Here is a 22,958-nt window from a genome sequence, read left to right on the forward strand (position 1 = left end):
GTGTTTGTTCTAGTTATTCAAATGCTATTTTATTGTATTTGTCTCAGAACTGTGATAGTTTGTCAATTACAATGATAATTTTCTTTTATCAATGACATTCTATAGCATGAAAGCGAATTCGGTAGGGGAAGTATGATAGAGTAGAAACGCATCAAACCTCCATAGGTGTTTAGCGGATTCCGCTTCCTTTTCTCTTTCCATTTCTTTAAATCTGATTTCTGGTTTATTTCAGCTAAAACGACAATGTAATGAATATGAAAAATACAATTTTGGCATATAGTTGCGAAAATAAGTATATTTTTCAGTTTAATTTCACCAGTTTCAATTCAACAGTCCCCTAACGTTAACAATCGAGTCATTACCTCTTCATTCAGGTCTTTCATCAATGTTGAACCGCCGCTCGAGGATTTATTTTATTCTCAATAAACACGCTATTGGCTTAATGAAAGATGAATTATTAAAATGGCGTCGAATTTTTAGTTCCACTGTTAACTAATAGGTTTTGGTATATGAAGTTATTGAACAACCCAGTAGGTATATTGTAAAAAATTAATAGTAAAGATTTTTTTGTTCTGCCATTCCGCATTTAATTATGGTTATTTAAAAAAATATGTTTTGCTACGTGTTTTATTTTTCACTAGTTTTCTCTTCTTTTATATATATTAGGATTAGGTATGAACCTTCTAAATTCGAACATTAACACAAGCAATTATCGGAACAGCAATTGCGTAAAGATGAACGAAAACGTAACAGCGTCTCTATATAATATACAAGCTATTTTTAAATTGTATATTTAAATAATAAACATTCGATAAAATAGCTAGTTTAATCAATCTTTTTTAATTTTAGCTAATTTTAAAACTGGAAAAGCAATTCAGATTATTAGTATTATAAATTATAAAGATGGTTCAACACTATATCAGTTGTCAATGCAATATAATAACCATAATTGTTAAAAATGGTAGAAAGTTTTCACAAGGTATTAAAAAACCTTGTACTCATTTTTATTTTAACAAAAAGAATCTGTCAGTCATGCTGGGTGAAATAAATAGTGCTAAATAAATAGCTATTATTTTACTTTTATTATAGATTTACTCGATCAACACCGATACATTTAATGTAGTTATTTTTTTATTCTATGCGATCTATAAGGGTATGAACAACAATGATCTTTCCTATATTATTCAAGGATATTATTTTATTGTGTGATTTGCATCAACTGTTAGTTGGTATAAGTAAAAGTTGTTCGCTTTCTAATTATTATTAAATAAAAATAATTAATATTAAACACATGAAAGCCAATAGATACTTTTAGCAATATTTTTAATTTAGCAAAAACATTGTACAATAATTTTGGTAGATTTTTTTGTAGATTTAAATTAACGTAAGTAAACATTTCAATACTAATGAAACATTACATGCAAATATCTATATAAGTGTGTATTATGTTCACAGTATTTATTAGAAAACAAGTAACCTCTTACGCACCGAATTCCTTTATTTATATTTTATTTTTTAAAGCGAACCTCCTTCAAACTCGTCAGATCTACCAACAAACAGGACCGTGATTGAAAATAGTGCAGGCTTTTTAAATTAACATAGGCGTGATTGCACATCACTGAGCTTCGTCCTGAGATAACAGATATTTAAACTTGACAGAGCGTGCTACAGCCTACTCGACTAAAATATAATGACGCACTCTGAATATTTAAAAGAAAAATCAATACTTAGCCAAATTAATTTATCATATTGGTGATGTGACCAATATTTGCATAAACCATAAAATAATTAATCCATCTAAATAAAAACGCCTTTCCTCTAAACTCCCAAAAAATCTTCACCCATCGCTTTACATAAAGTTGTAATTTGAACGTTTTAATTAGACATTTTAAAGATACTGTATGTACGCATAGTGTAGATAATGTGTTCTATGTGTGGTGTCTGTATAGTGGATGCAGTATTCGCTAACAATGAGCATTTAATAATTTCGATAAAAACATCGAGGGAGACTTTAAAAAGCATTAAAATAATTTCATTTGTCATCTGTAGATCAAAAATTTAAATCTCCCGGAATGATCTTGAATTAAATTTTGGTGAATAACCTAGTACAATCAAATGTAATATTATAATAATTATTAATACGATATTAATAGGTGTACCACTTTCCTATATATGGCTGTCATAAAATAAAAAAATCAGATTTTATAGATATTATGCGAGCATATATTAATAGAGCGTTTATTAATATCTGAAATGCGCCTTAATTGATTAGTATCTGTTTCATAAAAATGTTTTCGATTGAAAATGTTGGTTCAAGGGTCAAATCACTCTTAAAATATTTTCTTTCAGGCTAAGGCTCAACAAATAATTACTGTGATGTCGCTATTAGTGAAACAATGTATCAGTACTCGTATGCCAGCTTCGTTGACGCAATGGTTAAGACCACAGGACGATTATCCTAGTGTTGCAACAATCGCGGGTTCGAATCCTGCTGGGGCATGGATGTGCTTTATGTTTGTGATTGTAATTGTAAATATCTTTATAGGCAACAGTGGAAAATCCAACATGGAATACCCATCCCAGTCACGTCAGTAACCAGGCTGGGTAAGACCGGATGTCTTCTATGTTTGGTCTCTAAGTTGATCACTGGCCAGTCGGCAGGCTTAATGCCGAGGACCGTGATGCGGAGTCCACGTTAAACTCTAGGTGCAGCCCAAATAAACCCTCGTTGGTAAAATATGTTTATATATTTTTAAAAATGTACTGCAGTATAAAAAGATTGTAGGTAGCTCTTGAACAATAAACGTAAAAAAGTGCAACTCATTCAATCAATATAAACTAAAGTTAATATTTATCTTCGTCATTAACAATATAGTAGCTACCTCGTATAAACAAATATTTTTATATTAAATTTCAAATATATTAGAGATAACTAAAAACTGTTTGAAAAATCAAATATTATTTCTATCTAAAACATTACTTTTTATATTTTTTGTTGTTTATATCATTAATCCATTATTTATTCATTAACACACACAGTTTAGCTAATATTGTAAGTTAATTGGAAAAACTATTTTTTGTGTTTATTCTCAACATGGTCCAGAAGATAGATATAATTTTGCCCGAATAGTTATTTTGTCCTTGAGGGTAATTCTGTGTCTAAAAATGGACTAATTCTATTAGTAAATTGGATAATTTAAAGATATTTTCTTATTACTATAAATAGTGGTAATGTAATGTACTAAAAAGCCATAAAATATATCAGCAGTCTATTGGACAATCTTTATCGTATACAGACCGATATTGAAACTGCCCAATAACGTTTAATATAACCAAATATTATTAAAAAAAACCTTTTTAAGTTTTTCCTTTAATCAAATTGTAAAAATCGGAAAAAAGCACAATTTAAAAAATGAACTAATCCATAATTCGTCATAAAATAACATAACTAATAATTAAAAACAACTTATATAATTAAAAGTAACTCAATAGAAATGAGAGTCATTTCTTAGTTGTAGTTTTTAATATCAATCATAATATTTTGTAACAGTTATAACAATAATAAAAACACGAATAATAATATTTTTTATGTATTCTCGAAATACAAACTAACCCACCAATAATTTGAAACAACTTAAAATTATTTAATTAATTACACTGAAACGTAAAATCTATTATCAATAAAAAATAATATTTAAGTGACTAATTATTTGTAAATTTGCGTGTTGTATAGTGTTTTCCTCATAACATACAATATAAAACCAAAATCGATACATCACATATATTATGTAAAAATAACTTACTAGGGAAACGATCGTACGTAAAAACAAACGAAATTTACAACTACATTATTTCAGTATTAAGCGACTTACCAAATGAAATCTTTGCAATGGGAGCAGAATGTGGGCTGCTTAAAGAATCTCGGTATGAATCTATGATCTTTGATGTTGTACACATTCTTCTTCTTTAGAGCACCCTTTCTTCCTTTCAAGCGTAGCCCGAATTTTGTGTTTAAATCATTTGAATCGTCATTGTTTACGTCTTGATCCTCGGCCATGGCTCTGTCTGGTTGGGTTTCACGCGATAAACGACAATCGATCGTAGCGATAGCACGACCAGCAGAAATTCGCTGAAAATACTGCGGCACGAAACCAGGCAGGCGGACCGCCGCGCTGCTGGATGTCAATAATCAGGTATCCTCGAACTCACCGGTGCAACAGATTGTTAGGGAAACGACTTACGTTCGCAACAAAATCGAACTAGGTCGGTCGAGAAAGACTTTTATTATTATTTCTTCATAACAGTAAAAAAACATATCATACATATAACATAAATAATATACGTAACATAACATACATAATATTAAAATAGAAGTATACAATTATTTCGCTAGATTTGTTGAAAAAAATCCTGTCAAGGTTTCTTCATAATAATATCAAAATTATTACCTTATAAATGGAAACTAGAAATTGGTTATTCCAAACAAAAAAAAACAATTACTTTTAAAAATGCAATATGCAATTCATTTTTAGTGTAAGTAAATCCGAAATAAAACATAAATAATAATGTATAAATGTCACTTGTGACAGATAAATGTCAACATTATTTAATTTATTAGTGTGGATTGTCGTTGGCCTAATATTAAATTTACGGTCAATAGTTGATTCTAATATTGAAGTGAAGTTTAATTTATGACTATACTGATCTAATATCCAGGAAAGTCCAGACAAAGACGGAGATAGAACGGAAAGTTTGGATAGCTAAACGCGTGCGTATTATAAAGTTCGCTATTTTCGACGCGAAAAGCAATCATGCACAGAAGAGGATTTTCGGAGAGAAAAGAGAGGACGAATGCGGATCGCTGCTTCCATTACCACTAGATTTTTCGGCCTTGTCATTCAAATATTAATTCTTTATTTTTTTATTAAATCATGATCTAGTATGATTCAGGCATGCATTGCACCTAGCATGCATTGCAATTCAATGCAGTAAAGCCAAAAAGCGTTTGGTTGTATAATTTGTTAAATTCTATAATAGAATAGTACATTAAAAATATTTAGTTTCTTACTTCATTTACTTCAATTTATTATTCAGAAATTATCACTTTCTTATAATTACGCTTCTTAAACAAATATAACAATTTCATTAGCGTCTTGCAAACTATTATGGGACTATTCAATTTTGAGATGAATCAATATCTCAAAAATTAAAAATTGAATTTTCTTAATTTGTTAATATGTTATACTACACTTTCGATGTTTCTATTATCCTATTTCGCATTTGCAGCTCTTGTATATTATTTGAAATTGGTTCTTTTATTTTTGAAATGACAGCATTATTTTGAGAAACCTTTTTTTGAATTCTTGTTAACTCTTTCAATTTAAATTTTACATTAATTAAAGATTGAACGATGAAACAATTACAGTTCACTAAGGAATTACTACACACTTAGGCGTGCATTGATTTTGACTATTATTAACAATATAGGTAATAGTGACAACATTTATACTAAATAGGCTAAATATGATTAATCAATGAATTTTACGATATTAACCTGTTGCACGATTCCAAATATCATATTTTGCCTCAATATTATATAAAATTCAACTAAAAATAATAGTGATATTTGTACAAAATAATTATATAAAATAGTAGAATTTTATTAAATTTTTGTGATATTTGTAATCATAAAAAATATTTCATAACAAATTTCAAATTTTAGGAGTTTTAGTAAACCATTTACTCCATACATATTTTTATAAATGCTAATTAAACGTTGAAACAGCAGGTACCTACAAAAAAATACAGTTCAAAATCCGCAGTAAACACATCACATAGGCCTTGTGGATGCATTTCATATCCTACAATCGCATATCACTAATTTTATTACGAGCTGTTAAACTGAAAACGAACTTTATTACTTAAAATTATTTTATTCCATAGATCGGCATTCACTTCATTATAAATTATGATAGACTCAAATCTTATGTAAATCTGGGGATATTATTTTTGTTTATATTAAAATAAAAATAAGTGAAAAGCCGTTATAGATTCTTTATATTATAGTTTATAAGAATTTACCAAACCCTCTTTTTAATACGACAAATCTCAGAACCGACATATGTATAACAGGTCGACTGAAAAGTCCCCGGCCTGACACATGATGGCGATGATATAGAATTAAATCCACATAATTTTTTAGTTAGCCCTAACCCTCAAAAGATGCGTGATAAATTTGACAGCTGTCGGATCATTATTTTGTAAATTATAGCATTTTGAGTGAAGCCGCTTTGGTTATTATGAAAAAATGGATAAAAGGGAATTTCTCCTGTTGATAAAATATTGCTTTTTGAAGGGAAAAATACAGTTGAAGCAAAAACTTGTCTTGATGCCGAATTTCGGGACACGTTTCCCCAGGAAAACCAACCTTCAAGAATTGGTATGCTAAGTTTAGACGTGGTGAAATGAGCACCGAAGAGGGTGAACGCAGTGGACGTCCAAATGAGGTTGTTACCGACGAAAACATTAAAAAATCCATAAAAAGATTTTGAAGGACCGTAAACTGAAATTGAATGAAATAGCAGACACTCTAAAGATATCAACTCAAGGCGTACGTCATACCATTCACGAATATTTGGGTATGAGAAAGCTATGTGCAAAGTGGATGCCGCGCGAGCTCACTTTTGACCAAACACAACGACGAGTTGATGATTTGGAGCGGTGTTTGTAGATGTTCAAGCATAATAAATCCGAGTTTTTGTGTCGATATGTGACAATGGATGAAACATGGCTCCATCATTTGACTTCGAAGTCCAATCGACAGTCATTCCAGTGGGCTGCACATGATGAACCTGCTACAAAGCAAGGTTATGGCGTCTGTATTTTGGGATGTGCATGGAATCATTTTCATTGACTACCTTGAAAAAGGAAGGGCCATCAACAGTGACTATTACATAGCGTTATTGGACCGTTTGAATGACGAAATCGTCGAAAAACGGCTGCATTTGAAGAAAAAGAAAGTGCTGCTTCACCAAGACAATGCACCGTGTCACAAGTCAGTGAAAATGATGGCAAAAATTCGTGAATTGTGTTTCGAATTGCTTCCTCAACCACCAGACTAGTATTCTTCAGACCTAGACCCCAGCGACTATTTGCTCTTCTAAGATTTCAAAAGAATGCTCGCTGGGAAGAAATTTTGGTCGAATGAAGACGTGATCGCCGAAACTGAGGCTTATTTTGAAGCAAAGAACAAATCATACTACAAAAATGATAATATAATAAATGATAGATTGAATAATTGGAGGGTCGCTATAATCAGTGTATCACCCTTGAAGGGAATTATGTTGAATAAAAAAAAAACTAATTTTGCCAAAAAAACTGTGTTTTACCATGGTAGGTCGGGGACTTTTCAATTGACCTGTTAAGTTTATTAAATCTTTTAAAATGATAATTAAATTTAAGCTTTTTAATTTAAAGAGTAAACTTTAATTATGCCCCTAGAGCTGGAATTTAATTGTATGACAACCGCAAATGACAGTCTTCCTAGGTTGCCTATTAATCTTCAGGAAAAGCTGTATTGAATTTTAATTATTTTAACTTTAAAATGATGGGTGTTAAGCTAATAAAATAATTATGATGGACAACTATTAATTTAATTTGTTGAATAAATGAATATACAGAAGAGAAAAAAATACAGAAAATGAATTTATATGAATTGCAAATATTATATTAAATAACATATTACATAACATATACATAACAATGTTAGTTACACATTACTGTAAAAAAATTGTTTATTGAGTTTTATCAACAATATATTTATTTTTCTGTTTTAGTTTAATCTTCTTATCTTTTCGCTTATTTTTTTTCCCTTTTTTGAACAGCTTTTGTTCTTCTTCATCGGGGTCTAAGCCTTCTAAGATCCATTTCTTACGTAAATTTATTAACTTCTTCTCATAAAAATCGCTTTCCTCTAATTTGATGTAAGCTTCACTTTTTGTTACAGATACCTGAGTATATATTTTGCCAACTTCACTATCTGAAATGGAGAAAAATTTTAGTTGTTTTAGTAATATTAATTAATACTGACTGAAAATTGTGTTGGCTGTTACAAAATAAATATTATAAGAGAATAGCCAGATTTAATAGCTTCTTAGTAATTTTCAAAGGTCCATAAGAGTTCAGATGTGTTGTAATTTCAAGCAGTTCCTAAAGGCTTACAGGATGCTAAAAATATAAATAAGCTAAATAATTTCATACTACTTCCGAGTTTAGACATAAAAGGTCCAATTAAAATCAGTAAATGGAAGATAAATAAAGAGTCGGAGTTATATTATAAGACGTTTGCATTTTTTCTTAAATTTACTAATTTAATTTAAGACTTAATACAATGGTATATTTCTATATTTCAAACACTAAAATTTGTCATATATGCTCAAGATGTTACGATAACAATGGAAATCATAAAAATTTATGATTAGAATAATTAACTTATGTTGATTGTTGAATTAACTTACCGTTAATTTTACATTCTGTAAGCTTGACTTTGATTAAATCTTCTATGGACTGTAATAATTTTATATCATAAGGAGTCACTAGTGTTACAGCTTGCCCACCTCTTCCAGCTCGGGCTGTCCTACCTACTCTATGTATATACTCTTTCGGTACCTTAGGAACGTTATGATTTATAACTAACTTAACTGTTGGAAAATCTAGACCTATAATAAACGACTGCTTGTGAATAGTGTAAATATTGATGATTTCTAAAAATATTACCTCTGCTAGCAACATCTGTTGCAATTAAGATTTTTACAGTGTTGTTTTTGAAACGGTTTAATGCTGCTAATCTCTGCTGTTGTGATATCATGGCATGTAAAGCAACATTATCTATTCCTACCTCATTTAACATAATTGAAAGTACTTGGCAGTTTCTAAAAAAATAAAGTAATTTATGTATAAAATTTTATTTAATTTATTAATGTAACCTACTTGCAAGTATCAGTAAATACCATAACATTGCCATCTTCATCTTTATTCTTATAAGTTCTAATCAATTCCACTAAATAAGCATCTTTAACATCCTTTGGACATAGCAAATATTGCTGTGTTAATGCAGCTACAGTAGCTGTTTCCCCTTCAGTTTTATCCTCAAATAAGAACACTTCCCTTCCGATTGTATCTTTTAATATATTAAGAGTGTCAGTAACAGTAGCTGAGAAGAATAAATTTTGTCGACTTTTTGGTAAAGTCAAAAAAATCGTTTTCATTTGTTCATCAAATTGTCCTCCTGAAATATCTGATTAAACATCTGTATCAAAGGAACTCATAATAGAATTTACCTAAAAGTCTATCTGCTTCGTCGAGAACCAAAAATTTAATTTTTGATAATGTAAAAGTCTTACAACTTTCTAAATGATCTGCCAATCTACCTGGTGTTCCCACGACAATATGTGGATTTTTTGATAATAATTTTCCTTGCTCAACCATATCCATTCCACCTACTACAACACATGTTTTAAGATTAATTGGTTTGCCTATGATTGTAAACTGATCCGCAATTTGATAAGCTAATTCCCTTGTAGGTGTTAAAACTAAAGCATATATGCCATATGGATCCTCACACAATTTTTGGACTATGGGTAATGCAAATGCTAATGTTTTACCGCTACCTAAAATGTTATAGCTTTTTATATTTTGCTTGTATTCTTTAAATAACAAACGTCTAAAGTACCTGTTTTGGCGGCACCAATACAATCCTGTCCTTCTAATATTTTTGGAATGCAGTTTAATTGTATCAAAGTCGGATTTTTCAACCCTAAAATTGATGTTAGTTAATACGCTTAATATGATTAGCAGAAAAAATATATACCTATCGAATGACATTGTTTTACAAGCCAATTTTGTAATTTTAAATCTTTGAATTTAATATTTTTGTCCAAATCCATATTTAAAATATGTCCATAACCTTCAAGCGCCTGAACAAAACATAACCCTATGAAAGAAACATACTTCTTTGAAAATTCCGGCAAATAGCACAAAACTCTGGAATATATTCAACTATTTTAACACTATAATGTAGGGATGTAGAAGAAATATCGGTATATCCATATTTTCAGAAAAAAAATCGATATTTTTGGCGATATATTAATATTTTTTCAGAATAGATTAAATATGATTTTTAAAAAGCCTTTAAAATCGGTACTTGATTTTAAATATTTAGGGAATTATATTTAAAAAAATATCAATATATCGTTTTCGATATTAAAAAAATATCGATATATTGTGCTTAGTGCTGTAAAATTTGTGACGTTATATACATAGAGAACTATGGTTACTCTATGGTTATATATTAAATAGTAATTCAAGTTCCCATGAACATCAAGATTACTCTATCTTATCATCTTTTTATATGAAGAACATCATCTTTTTATATGATGTATATATAATGTATATATGAGTTTTATATAATGTTTAATAATATATTTAATATATTTTATATAATATATTTATATCTTAGATATGCTTTCAGAATTCAAGGTTGGAACAGGTGTAATTTCGATTATTAGGTACAGGAAATTATCATCTTGTAGACAATGTTAAAAGCTTACTCTTTTTAGTATGATATTTTTGGTTTGAAATTTGCTACGGTGTTAAGTGTCTGTTAAGGCAACTGCGACTAACCTTTTTAAATAGCCTATTGTTCATATCTGTAGAAATTATCAGTTGAAATAAAATGATGTAATTCTGTCGTTGACTTTGGACTATATACATATATTAAAATTTAAAAAAATAACTAGTATAAAAGAAAGGAAATAAAAGAGCAAATAATAAATGTGATAAATTTTTAATTTCAAATCAAAATCAACGCCATACGTATTTGATATTAAAACGTATCAAATGGTTTAGTACCATACGTTTCATAAAGGTTAGTCCACAACGAATACATTTTACTTTTCGGGTATCCTTGGTTGACCGATAAATCAGTATCAATCTGTAAATATTGGAAATTTTCGGTTTGGACCGTTGGCCATATAATATTTTGCAGAATTTCTTCTTGTTCGGGTGTGGGGTTTCTTTAAGCAAAATATGGAAATGTATATTTTATTTAAAAATGTAATATAAACATAAATGGTAAATACTTACAAATATTTAGCAAAATTTGTAAACAGGGTCATAAATCTGTAATGCACGTTAACATCAGCTTGTGGAAATTGACTAAGGTCAGTATTATCAGGAAGTTCATCACTGTACCATCTTCCAAATATATAGTTTTGTTCTTCTCCATGACCAACAGCACCAGACCCTAAAATTAATACCATGTATGTTGGTGCCCCTCAGAAAGTTTAATTTATTATGAGAGTATTTAGAAAAATCATATAAAAAATACTTAACAACCAACTGCATATTCAAAATATTGTTAATTTTTTTAATGGCCTTACACCACCTCATAGAATTCATAGAGTTGCCGTCGGGGAAGAAACTTAATAAAAAAAGGAATAAATAAATCGTTCTTTAAATAAAATATAGACAACCAACTAAGCTACTTAAGAATACATTAGGGCTACCTTGATTAACGTTACTTTTAATTATATAAATTACAACTTTAAAAATATAGGATGGATAATACCATTTCGTTATATATTTTTCTCAATAGCGTGACTTTGATAACAATTTTAAAATAATTTCCGGAAATAAAAAAATGCTAAGAGATTTACCATCATAGGAAATAATTGAAATCTAAATTGACGACTTACCATCAAGATGTGTAGGATTATTGCCCATTTTACCACTATAAGTAAACTCATAAAAATACACTGGAATATAAGGTGCTTGAAGCTCAGCTTGTTTTATAACTGACTTGTCAAAGTCTTGATTTGAATGGTACTGAAAATAAAACTAAATTAGAATACGAATGATACGCCTTCGTATTTTTTTACCTTTACTCCTGCTAGTAGACTATCTTGGAAATTCTGACCAGGAATATAAAATTGTTTTATGATATCGCCGACAGCTTGTTTAACGTCTAGATCTCCAATGTGCATATCAAATGGAACGACTAATTTAGTATCGCTATCATAGGCTTCGAGAATTGCTGGAAATCCATCTAAAGAATCATTAATTAGAATAAAAATAGTTGCAATTTTACGGAAATGTATTCAATAATACCAAAATACATAAATCTTACCAGAGATCATAAACAGACTTTCCTCTGCATTGAATCCGATAAGAACTGGCACATTGTTAAAAAGGCCATTTGCAAAGCTTTCATATTGCAAATTGGTTAAAAATGCGTCGTCTGATTGTTGTTCAATTACAGGCGTATAGAAAAACCCTTTGGAAATCTGTAGATTTCCCGCATTTTGCTAAAATAAATAGTATGGTATTATAAAGAATGTATAAAAAATATATAAAAGAAAAGGAAATCAATATCTAAATACATTCTTTTTAATTTATTGAATGTTGTTATTAGGGAGTTAATGTTACTACATTGCTGACATTGTTAGTGTTGATGTTGATGTCCATTTTTCATTACTGCTTACTTATTATTTATATACATTATTTTCTGAAAATAAAGTCTGAAATATAATACTAACTATTTTAGCGGTTAATTCTGCCGATGCCACGTCGATTTCCTTTCCACTAATGCTCTGTAAATATTCTAAAAGATCGCTTGAATTTCTGTTCTCCGCAAATTCTTGATTCAGAACGGCTGCTGTTTGGAAGGATATTTCCACTTGATTTCTTTGATAAGCCCAGGGACTTAGCGCAGAGCCACTCTCAAGTATAGCAGCTCTAAAAAGTCCTACAATTATGGTACAAATTAGCCATTTAGTAATAAAAGTTTTCAATATACTTTAGAAAATAAAATAATTCCATAGTTAAGCCACAAATATTGAGAAGAAAATATCGTTAACTATACAAGATTATTATTATTTAGTGATTAGTTTTTTATGCAAATATCAGTTTACAGACTTCTAAAATTTTCTAAAAAATATTGATAATGTTGGTATTTCGATAGTACTTTAAAATGAGGATCAGAGAAAGGTTAAGTTTATTATTATACTGCCTTTGCTTAACAATTAAAATAAATGAGTATGTTATGTACCTTTTGATAGAGGGCTCAACAAAAGATACGAAACTGAAGCAGCACCAGCGCTCTGTCCAAATATCGTCACTTTTTCAGGATCGCCTCCAAAATATTTAATATTCCGTTGTACCCATTGTAAAGCCATCAGTTGATCTTTCATTCCAACATTTCCAGGTATGACACTATCACCAGTTGATAAAAATCCTTTATGAAAAAATGTTAATAAGTAATTATGATTTTTAAAGTAGTGCACTAATATTACCAAAAGGACCAAGTCGGTAATTGATAGCGACCATAATCACTCCATATTCTACAAAAAATTGAGGCCCGACACCCCATTCGAGTATACCTGAACCTTCCACAAAGCCACCGCCGTGGATGAAAAACATAACTGGTAAACTAGCTGAAGAATTAGAAGACAAGTCCTACGTAACAAATAAGTGAACCATTTTAACTATTTTTTGATTTGTTATATATACGATCTTACCATTGGGGTGTATAAATTCAAGAGCAGACAGTCTTCCGTTTCTAAATCTGAGTCCAAGGTAACTTGATAACAAATACCCTTTTCTGTAGTTGCGTCGAATACATCGTCCCAAGGATCAACAGGAATAGGTGGCTAAAGTTGTTAATAAATATACTTACTTTTAAAATAATGATAATATAAGAGTTAAAGTTGAACTTCTTAATGATTTTTTTTTACTTTAATACTTTCTTAACAAGACTTTACAGAGTTTGAACGAGTGAAACATTTTGTTTCAATTATATTTGGAATGTTTAACTTGAGCTATATGGTTTGAAAATAATATATCAAATTAGCTAATTATAAGAAAACAATAATTAATTTATTTCAATAAGTTTTAGGCGATTGGAATATGAAAACAAGTCTTCATTAACCTTACTTGGAATCTCAATTCATTTATAGGATTTTTTCCATATCGCACCCCTAAGAATGAATTATAAGTTATGCCATTTCTTGTTTGTTGTGAGATACCCCTGATTTTTCCATCATATGTTTGCACTATAACATCGCCTATTGCAAATTCAATCTAAAATTATTCCATAATTTTTTTTTAAATTAACATCAATGTCATTATCATACTTACAAGAACGAGACAGAGAACAACTAACTTCAAAGCCATCTTTGATACACTTGTCAAATAATGTCGTTTCAAAATGCTAAACCTTAAATAATATGGAAATACTTAAAATATATCAGTATATCAAAAGTGGATTGTTTACAAAATAACACTTATGTATCAGAAAAATTAATTTTATTAAGGTCATATTTATTTCAGTTGTTGGTTGTCAGTAATTATGTATAACTTTCCATTTCTATTTTTGTGCTAATATATATATATATATATATATATATATATATATATATATATATATATATATATATATAAATTGAATTAATTTTTCATGACAATTTCTCGCCTGTGTTATACTCAGTATCATTATTATTCATGTTGATCAACCTCCCAAACCAAATCTTGGATGCGTTATTGATCAAAAACATAACATTAGTCGTCATATTCGCTCGATTTTACTCGTAAATATCGCTGGCAAACTTGAAAATAATTCTAAGAACCGTTAATACAGCAAGTACAGAGTTTTCCAGTATCATGTATATCCTATTATTGAATAATCTTCTGTTTATCATATCACGTCAATCTCGTGTACCTTTCAACTTCGAGTACAGTAATCGTATTTCGCTAATTTTCAAGATCCTGGTAGAAATTTCGAACAAAAAATGATATTTGGTTTATCGCATGAGTGTTTTGATCCTTAGTTATATATTTATAAATCACTCATATATACTATTAAATACTTTAAGGTTTCTTCATTTCAATTTTCGTTTCCAATAAAGACATTTAGATAATGTTTTGGATACTAATTTTAGCGTTTTTGCAGGTAAATTATTGGTTTACGACTTCATATTTAGTATAACAAATTATGTATTTTAGCTATCAAGAGCTGTTATTGTTGATCTACCAGATGGAAAAATACAAGGAATCATTGAGTCTACGTTAATAGGGACTCAGTATAATTCTTTTCTGGCTATTCGATATGCAGCTCCACCCGTTGGTGAATTAAGATTTCAGGTAATAAACAATCGGAAACAGAAAATGAAAATAGAAATAGTAATTTAAAAAACTAATTTTTACAAAATGCTAAATATTTTAATTAATCTAAATTCTAGCGAAAAAATAAAATTGTTGAATAAAATTGTCAAAAATTGATTCGTATTAATAATATACATTTTGATTGATATAGCCACCTGTAGCAGTTACTCCTTGGGATGATGTTTATGACGCAACATCTGAAAAGCATGTTTGTTATCAAGTTTATGAAGATAGTGAGAAGGAAAGTGAAGATTGTTTATTTATCAATGTCTTTTCTCCAAAGGTAAACGCGATAAAAGATCTAAATAATACATATATGAATTATTAATCACACAGGTTTTTGTAGGATTTGACTGTTTCACGCGTTGAAAATGATTTACCTGTAATGGTCTTTATACATGGTGGAGCATTTGAACAAGGGGCTGGGTATATGATAGAGGGCGGTGTCGGACCTAAATTTTTTATGAACGAGAATATAGTAGTGGCTGCTTTTAATTATAGGTTAGGTCCATTTGGTATGTATTAAATAATATATGTATGTTCAAACTATGTTCATAAAATCTACGTCCATAAATCCATAGAAGCATGTTTGGCTTAAATACATTCATTAACAAACTTTAAGAAAACCATTTGAACTTGCCATAAACATTTTCTCCAGTACCGATCAAGATCCAATATTTTGTGAACATTGAATGGCAAAACTATTTTTATAGAGCTAGACAGAAATATGTTTAAAATTATTGCTTCGAAATCAAAGGACCCTATTAATTTAACATATTAATTTTATTATATAATATACTATATATTATACATACATCTTCTTGTTGTCGTAGGATCGCATCAGCTTGTCGCGTCGAATATGCTACTTGAATTTATTCTCGCGCCTGTTTATTTTTATTCTGCAATAAAGATACTTCCTAAGATATTCATTCGTTTAAATTATATGGAGTAAGGGATTGCTATAATGTGCATGAAATGCTTAAAGTATGTTAACTAACTTATTTATATTGATACAGATTAACATTATAGATGTCTAAACAGATTTTCAATTACTACATTGTACGTGACCATTTTTTAGAAATTAGAATGCGTATAGTAATCTGTAAGTATATGCAATCGCGGACTTTTCTGTATAAATCTATCCCACAATACATTGTTTTGTTATATCTTAAAAAGATACTAGAGAGCGTTCGATGAAAGATATTTCGGTGAAAGTTCCCACCCTTTCCAATATTTTCAGCAGTTATCAGCAACAATGTATTGGTGAAAACCTCATGAATATCTGTTCAGCAGTTTTTGAGTTTATTGCGAACAGACAGACACACACCCACACACAACGTGGTTTTATAAAATGTAGTGATGGTACAGTGTGATATAAATTTTGGATTTTCTAGGTTTTTTGTCAACTGGAGATGATGTAATTCCCGGAAATATTGGCTTAAAAGATCAACTTTTCGCCCTAGAGTGGATACAAAAAAACATTCAATATTTTGGTGGAGACCCTACTAAAGTTACCATATTCGGACAAAGCGCAGGAGCATCATCGGTTTCTTACCAAATACTGAGTCCAAAATCTCAAGGTTATCTATCACAAAACTAATTTAGCTTCTTTTCTTTCATAGAACAAGCTAAAACTATTTTTTGTAGGTCTATTTAGAGGGGCAATTCAAGAAAGTGGATCTGCATTGTCTCCGTGGGCCTATCAGAGAAATTCAACAAAAATATCGTATTTAACTGCTCAGTATGTGGATACAAACTACAGCGGTACTACATCGCAGGAGTTACTCGACTTCTTGCGTTCCGTTCCTGCTTCTGCGATTGACCAGGCCTCGGCAGCTTTAAATAATGACTACGTAAGTATCACATATAATATATAAAAAACAATATATAATAAAAACTAATTAATTAAATATATAATTTATTTTATACACAACGAGGAGTAAAGAATAAACCAGTTTAGTATGACAAAATGTGTATTAATGTTTTTACAGAATACACGTTTTAAATTTTTTTCTTAATGCTTGAAGCAACTCTGAAACTTTTCTACTTTGTTCTTGCCAAGTTCCCTTTACGAAGATATTTTTAGGATGTCATATCGTCAGAACACTCTTAGTGCAGAGCATGAGAGAGTTGATTTAAAACGAGATATTTATTAAACACATTTTCTCATTATTCTTTCAATCAGTCTTGGCCCCCAAAATACATATTTATAAACAACTATATTGGACAATTATAATACAACTTACTGGTGTAGTTAGTTTCTTGAACATGAAAGGCAATTTGTATATTGAGTAAAGATATTGAAAAATTATTTTAGGCGGATTACAATAATTTACAAGTATCAAAAGGTTTCCTCTACACGCCTGTTATTGAGGTTCCCCATGACGGAGCTTTCCTAACAGAACCAATGTACGAACTTTTTAAAAGTGGCCAATATAATCAAATTCCTACCATCATTGGTATGAACGCTGAAGAAATGATGAGTTTAATAGAAGGCGGTATTATCAGTCATTTTGTATAAGAGGCATACAAATAAATAATTTGTTAGTAGATTCTAGTGGACTGTGGTACGCTTACGATACTCAACCTGAAATCTTAGTTCCCTTTAACTTGCACATTGATGATGTTGATTTGAAAGTTGAGCTAGGATCAGAAATCAGAGATTTCTTTGGTGGACCTGGAGGTTTCGAAAACAATTTGGCAAACTGTATCAGAGTAAGTCTGTAAACTAATAACTATTGTGTTCTCCTTTTTCCCTATAGTTTGATAAAACGTGGTGAGATGACTTTCTTTTGGATATGGTTGTTAATTTATGTTTGTGGTTTGTATACAGATAAAAGTATTTCAAGGCTTTTACAAAGGATAATATTACTAAATAACCGTCAATAATAAATAAATAATATAAAATGCTAGGTACAAATATATTTACTAAGCAGACACAAATTTATATTTGTACGGCATTAAATTAGTATTGGTTCTAGTTTCACAGTTTCTTTGATTTCGATAAAGCCCAAATCAAACAGGCTCAACTAATGTCAGCCCACAGTACAGTATACTTTTATAATTTTGCGTATAGTGGTTTGATGGGAAACAATAAGGATAGACTAGAAGGTACCTTTCTTGTTTTATTGCTTATTGTATTGTCAACTATGAAATCAATTTATAGTTGAAATAAGTGTAGTTAATTATGATAATTTATAAAGAATTATTTAATTGCTTACTATTATGTTATAGGTACTGGTAATGTAACACATGGCGAAGAGTTAAATTATATATTTAGTAGATGGTACAGTGACGAGATACCTGATAACACTAATCCTGCATATTTTCCTGATGCAGATACCGTTGTACACAATAATATTTTATCAATGTGGACAAATTTCGTGAAATATCTGTATATATTAGATTTACTTAAGTATTGCTAAAAAATATTAAAAAATATAAATTTTTTAGAAATCCGACTCCAGATTATGATCAACTAACTAAATGGGATCCAGTTGATGCGAGTCAATTTAAACATTTGGAAATTTGGCCGCAATCTATTATGATAAATGATTATCCAAAATCCGATATGTATTTATTTTGGGACCAGTTGTATAAAAATTATGCAGTGCCTCCATTAGATACATTTTGATAACATTTTTCTTGAGAGAATAATAAAATAGATAATATAATTCAATTAGTTTTAAATTCATAATTTCAAGTTTCTGTTATGAATTATTTTTAATTCTAGACAGAACGGAATTAATAACACCACTTTTGGCTTTCGAAAAAGAAGAAGACTTTACTTACACTTCTGTTCCTTAGCCCGAGCCAGATTACAACATACTCTGCTAGTTATTTTTCTTCTTATACATATTTAAGTATAAGTTATCGATTATCTATCTATATCAATTTAACAGATACAAATATAACAGATGTTAACAATAAGTTTAAGTGTAACAACCTAATAATATTACATGTTTTCCTGTATATTAAAATAAACTTATGGTCAGCCTGTGCATTTTCAATGTTATTTTTTAGCAACAGTTGGAGCTATCAAAAAAAATTAATATATTGACGTGACTAAAATCTCTTTACGTTCATATTGATATACATTTAAAATAGAACGATCGATGATATTCGAAGCTGTTAGAAATAATTAATTAATCGAAATTTATTAAATGGAAAAGTATATTTTTTGTAATAATTAAAAGTTTTTTTAATGATTGTACATATATATTTGTTATATTACATTAATTATTGTATTGTTTTGGGGGTTTGCTTAAAATTTTGTAAAATCAGGTAATCCAGAAACTGCTTCACTTTCAATTCCGCATTCGTTCACGCCACGTAGCATTCTGAAGAAACCATCTTCTCCCCATCGTTCATTCCACGAATTAGCAATGGTCCAATATTTAATGCCGTTCTCTACGCCCCAACCAATTATTTTAACTGCATGACCACCTTCATACTCGCCGAGTACATGCTGATATATACCTAAGGAATTTATATTTTTTAAATATACTGTGGGTACTTATTACGCTATAAATCATTCCTATACCTGATTTATATGAAGCAAAATCCATGTAGACGCTAAGCGAAGTTTCTACTGGCCCGTTCTGCATAACTTCGAGTTGAATTTGTTTCTCATTTCGAGCATACGTTGGTATCTGGCCATATGTTAATTGAGACCTATAGGTTACCGAAGGGTCATCACACACATCACTGCAACTAGGGGTGTCCACGTAATCGGTGCATTGATTAGGATGGTCTTCGCAATTTGGTAGGAAATAAGACTTACATCCCTAAGAAATTTATATATTAATAATTTTTTAAAGTAAAGTCATATTTAGTCTATTGCTCAATTATTAACTATAATGTGAATGTTTAACTACTTGACATAAATACATTACATTTAATCAATGGAATTAAACCAGTAAACGTCGTATTGAGTCTCAAAATTCGTGTTAGAAGTAGTTTTGATCCTTTCCTTTTGATTTCCTTATTTACGGTATTTAAATAGTATGATAATAGCTGTTATTTCATTAATTATTAATTTAATGCGTTTTAGTTATTCTTACGGATTGATATAATATGAGGTGATAGACATTAGAGAATATTTTAGATTTGCTTCAAAATTAATAGTGCAATTTAAACAGTCTAATGCTATAATGGAAATTCCATCAATAAATAAACGATAAAACAAATATTTTTGTTACTTAACAATACAGCGTTAGATGGATTAACAAACAATTAAATGTTATCAATCATCCAAAAACCTTCTAATTCATAATGAAATAAATCGTAATAATTCAAAATTACATTATTATATACCTGTTCTGTGTTGTTATATAAGCCTCCTGTGACGTATCCATTGGTGTTCCATTGGCCCCAAGGCAAATTAACGTAACCTCCATCACATCCACTTAGGAAAGTGCAGGTGGTAATATCTTGGGATGATACTAAAAGTTTTCGTTCACCATTGGAGTGAATACAAATTCGATCAGACATTGCTTCAGCAGCTGCGAAGGCCTTCATGAAAATAAATTATATTAATACAACCGAAACAACGTATAAAAGGGAAATCGCACCCAACAAGCACCACATCTAGATTGGTCACGTATCAGACCAATTATATCAGCACATTTTGGCCAGGCTTCTCTCGAATCAAAGGCTTCAGGAATGTCTACATCTTCATCATAGGCAGTGGCTATTAACTGTTCAGGATTCTTAATACCTTTAGATCCAGAAGCGAGTTGTTTAAATAGGTCGTACTCGTCTGCTCCAAAATTTCTTCCTGCTATCCATGTGGATTGCTTGCTGTTGATTTTAGCGATGAATTCGTCTGAGAGTGGATGTAGCAGTTTTCCTGCACTTGCTGCAGCGGCAAAAGCCAGTAAACAGACAACAACGCGGGTCATTTTGAAAATATGAATAAATTTTAAATTGGAGCAGTTTTATATGCGATTCAAGAAGATATGATCAAATAAAAGATATTTCTATTTGTTGATTTGTTTAAAAACATCCCGTTGTTAAGGATTTTTAACTTTATCGATACTTGAGAAATTTATTAGTGTAATTAGCTAGAATATAATTTTTGAAAATCATACTGCGTCTAATTTATATTTTTATGTTAGGTATAAATATGATGAAATCATAAAAGCTTTGCAAATTTTCAATATTACCCCATCGGTTGTCTGAAAGATTGAAATTAATAAATTCTGTAAAGATATAAAATATCACATCTTAAGTATACTATCTAATATTCGTGGATTTTCAGTTTCCCAAGTATTGGAAAAACAAGTTTATTAAAATAAAACATTTTTAATATTAGCCTTCAGACATTCATTTAATACAACAAATAATATTGTTTAGGTTAGTGTTGCGTAATGTCAAAAAACTTAATTCATAAAATACTTGTCATTACTGACGCATTTTTTACTTCACATGAGTGCAACACAAGTGTTCTATTTCATAGATAAACTCAACGTTTTTACATATATTACAAGATTTAGTACTTAAGTAACGTAAGAGATTAGAAGGTTAAAAGAAAGTAAATTTATCACTTTATCACTTGACACAACTAATTTTACTCAGCTTTGTATTCACTTTATTTTTTTTATAAAATATAAAATGCTCGTAATTGAGAATACTAACTTAGTGTCATCTGACAGGAATAATATTCCCAATTTTAGAAAAGTTATATATATATATATATATATATATATATATATATATGTATATATATATATATATATATATATGTATATATATATATATATATGTATATATTCAATAGTTGAACAGTTCAATTTTTCTCTCTACTAGCGAGAACGAAAGACCTGCAGTATGGTTTGGTTTGCTTTGGTCGGAGGTTTGGTTTGCTTTGGTCAGAGGTTTGGTTAGGTTTGGTTTGGTTTGGTTCGCTTTGGTCAGAGGTTAGGTTAGGTTTGGTTTGCTTTGGTTCGCTTTGGTCAGAGGTTAGGTTAGGTTTGGTTTGCTTTGGTTCGCTTTGGTCAGAGGTTAGGTTAGGTTTGGTTTGCTTTGGTTCGCTTTGGTCAGAGGTTAGGTTAGGTTTGGTTTGCTTTGGTTCGCTTTGGTCAGAGGTTAGGTTAGGTTTGGTTTGCTTTGGTTCGCTTTGGTCAGAGGTTAGGTTAGGTTTGGTTTGGTTTGGTTCGCTTTGGTCAGAGGTTAGGTTAGGTTTGGTTTGGTTTGGTTCGCTTTGGTCAGAGGTAAGGTTAGGTTTGGTTTGGTTTGGTTTGGTTCGCTTTGGTCAGAGGTTAGGTTTGGTTTGGTTTGGTTTGGTTTGGTTCGCTTTGGTCAGAGGTTAGGTTAGGTTTGGTTTGGTTTGGTTTGGTTCGCTTTGGTCAGAGGTTAGGTTAGGTTTGGTTTGGTTTGGTTTGGTTCGCTTTGGTCAGAGGTTAGGTTATTTTTGGTTTGGTTTGGTTTGGTTCGCTTTGGTCAGAGGTTAGGTTAGGTTTGGTTTGGTTTGGTTTGGTTTGGTTCGCTTTGGTCAGAGGTTAGGTTAGGTTTGGTTTGGTTTGGTTTGGTTCGCTTTGGTCAGAGGTTAGGTTAGGTTTCGTTTGGTTTGGTTTGGTTCGCTTTGGTCAGAGGTTAGGTTTGGTTTGGTTTGGTTTGGTTTGGTTCGCTTTGGTCAGAGGTTAGGTTAGGTTTGGTTTGGTTTGGTTTGGTTCGCTTTGGTCAGAGGTTAGGTTAGGTTTGGTTTGGTTTGGTTTGGTTTGGTTCGCTTTGGTCAGAGG

The 22,958-nt window shown here is 30.3% G+C and overlaps 5 protein-coding genes and 1 long non-coding RNA gene across 9 annotated transcripts in view; 2 read left to right on the top strand and 4 right to left on the bottom strand.

Annotated features, from left to right (window-relative positions):
• LOC143198363 (protein kinase C, brain isozyme) overlaps positions 1-4,187 on the bottom strand; it is a 37,319-nt gene extending 33,132 nt beyond the window's left edge. The window contains exon 1 of the mRNA XM_076407529.1: positions 3,873-4,187. Within this exon, the coding sequence (XP_076263644.1) occupies positions 3,873-4,057 (185 nt within the window). The 5' untranslated portion in view covers positions 4,058-4,187. The remainder of the gene's footprint in view (positions 1-3,872) is intronic.
• A 3,449-nt stretch (positions 4,188-7,636) lies between these two features.
• Positions 7,637-10,768, bottom strand: Dbp45A (putative ATP-dependent RNA helicase Dbp45A). Of its 2 annotated transcripts, XM_076407539.1 has the most exons (8): positions 10,681-10,768; positions 9,869-9,991; positions 9,731-9,814; positions 9,339-9,668; positions 8,989-9,286; positions 8,776-8,930; positions 8,517-8,717; positions 7,637-8,038 (listed from the first exon to the last, which is right to left on the bottom strand). In XM_076407539.1, the coding sequence occupies exons 2-8, from the start codon at positions 9,942-9,944 to the stop codon at positions 7,794-7,796; spliced, it is 1,389 nt and encodes a 462-aa protein (XP_076263654.1). In that variant the 5' UTR covers positions 9,945-9,991; positions 10,681-10,768; the 3' UTR covers positions 7,637-7,793. The 2 variants fall into 2 exon arrangements, with proteins under 2 accessions (XP_076263654.1, XP_076263653.1); XM_076407538.1 differs by lacking the exon at positions 10,681-10,768 and having other exon boundaries at positions 9,869-10,049.
• On the top strand, positions 10,436-10,747 carry LOC143198370 (uncharacterized). The gene is made up of 2 exons (XR_013006206.1): positions 10,436-10,565; positions 10,617-10,747. It is a non-coding gene; the product is annotated as an uncharacterized LOC143198370 (long non-coding RNA).
• Positions 10,769-10,827: 59 nt separating the features above from the next.
• Positions 10,828-14,573, bottom strand: LOC143198364 (venom carboxylesterase-6). Its single transcript, XM_076407530.1, has 12 exons — positions 14,539-14,573; positions 14,194-14,272; positions 13,990-14,136; positions 13,575-13,706; positions 13,350-13,512; positions 13,106-13,291; positions 12,594-12,802; positions 12,185-12,362; positions 11,937-12,103; positions 11,754-11,883; positions 11,143-11,302; positions 10,828-11,072 (listed from the first exon to the last, which is right to left on the bottom strand). The coding sequence occupies exons 1-12, from the start codon at positions 14,556-14,558 to the stop codon at positions 10,883-10,885; spliced, it is 1,761 nt and encodes a 586-aa protein (XP_076263645.1). The 5' UTR covers positions 14,559-14,573; the 3' UTR covers positions 10,828-10,882.
• Positions 14,574-14,846: 273 nt separating this feature from the next.
• Positions 14,847-18,890, top strand: LOC143198365 (venom carboxylesterase-6). Of its 3 annotated transcripts, none has more exons than XM_076407531.1 (11): positions 14,848-15,004; positions 15,058-15,195; positions 15,368-15,499; positions 15,563-15,731; positions 16,611-16,796; positions 16,864-17,069; positions 17,534-17,714; positions 17,765-17,931; positions 18,198-18,327; positions 18,451-18,610; positions 18,670-18,890. In XM_076407531.1, the coding sequence occupies exons 1-11, from the start codon at positions 14,972-14,974 to the stop codon at positions 18,848-18,850; spliced, it is 1,683 nt and encodes a 560-aa protein (XP_076263646.1). In that variant the 5' UTR covers positions 14,848-14,971; the 3' UTR covers positions 18,851-18,890. The 3 variants fall into 3 exon arrangements, with proteins under 3 accessions (XP_076263648.1, XP_076263646.1, XP_076263647.1); XM_076407532.1 differs by having other exon boundaries at positions 17,768-17,931; XM_076407533.1 differs by lacking the exons at positions 18,198-18,327; positions 18,670-18,890 and having other exon boundaries at positions 14,847-15,004; positions 18,451-18,604.
• Positions 18,891-19,427: 537 nt separating this feature from the next.
• Positions 19,428-21,149, bottom strand: LOC143198368 (cathepsin B-like). The gene is made up of 4 exons (XM_076407540.1): positions 20,790-21,149; positions 20,533-20,730; positions 19,760-20,003; positions 19,428-19,695 (listed from the first exon to the last, which is right to left on the bottom strand). The coding sequence occupies exons 1-4, from the start codon at positions 21,117-21,119 to the stop codon at positions 19,481-19,483; spliced, it is 987 nt and encodes a 328-aa protein (XP_076263655.1). The 5' UTR covers positions 21,120-21,149; the 3' UTR covers positions 19,428-19,480.
• Between the last annotated feature and the right edge of the window lie 1,809 nt (positions 21,150-22,958).

This window comes from Rhynchophorus ferrugineus, unplaced genomic scaffold, assembly GCF_030347505.1.
Source record: "Rhynchophorus ferrugineus isolate W39M unplaced genomic scaffold, kcgeb_rfMv2 rfM6, whole genome shotgun sequence".
In the NCBI taxonomy this organism is placed as follows: Eukaryota; Metazoa; Arthropoda; class Insecta; order Coleoptera; family Curculionidae; genus Rhynchophorus; species Rhynchophorus ferrugineus.

Bases quoted from the DNA above. Each gene is read 5' to 3' on its own strand.
- Dbp45A (XM_076407539.1), bottom strand. From the start codon at position 9,944: ATGGATTTGGACAAAAATATTAAATTCAAAGATTTAAAATTACAAAAT. The intron at 9,815-9,868 runs GTATATATTTTT...CATCAATTTTAG, and splicing joins AAAACAATGTCATTCGATAG to GGTTGAAAAATCCGACTTTG. The intron at 8,931-8,988 runs GTAGGTTACATT...TTATTTTTTTAG, and splicing joins GTATTTACTGATACTTGCAA to AAACTGCCAAGTACTTTCAA.
- LOC143198364 (XM_076407530.1), bottom strand. From the start codon at position 14,558: ATGAATAATAATGATACTGA. The intron at 13,513-13,574 runs GTAAGATCGTAT...TTTGTTACGTAG, and splicing joins TGAATTTATACACCCCAATG to GACTTGTCTTCTAATTCTTC. The intron at 11,303-11,753 runs GTAAGTCGTCAA...TATTAATTTTAG, and splicing joins TAATCCTACACATCTTGATG to GGTCTGGTGCTGTTGGTCAT.
- LOC143198365 (XM_076407531.1), top strand. From the start codon at position 14,972: ATGTTTTGGATACTAATTTTAGCGTTTTTGCAG. The intron at 15,732-16,610 runs GTATGTATTAAA...TGGATTTTCTAG, and splicing joins TTATAGGTTAGGTCCATTTG to GTTTTTTGTCAACTGGAGAT. The intron at 16,797-16,863 runs GTTATCTATCAC...TATTTTTTGTAG, and splicing joins ACTGAGTCCAAAATCTCAAG to GTCTATTTAGAGGGGCAATT.
- LOC143198368 (XM_076407540.1), bottom strand. From the start codon at position 21,119: ATGACCCGCGTTGTTGTCTGTTTACTGGCTTTTGCCGCTGCAGCAAGT. The intron at 20,004-20,532 runs GTATATAATAAT...TAAATTTCTTAG, and splicing joins TATATAACAACACAGAACAG to GGATGTAAGTCTTATTTCCT. The intron at 19,696-19,759 runs GTATAGGAATGA...TAAATTCCTTAG, and splicing joins TTTTGCTTCATATAAATCAG to GTATATATCAGCATGTACTC.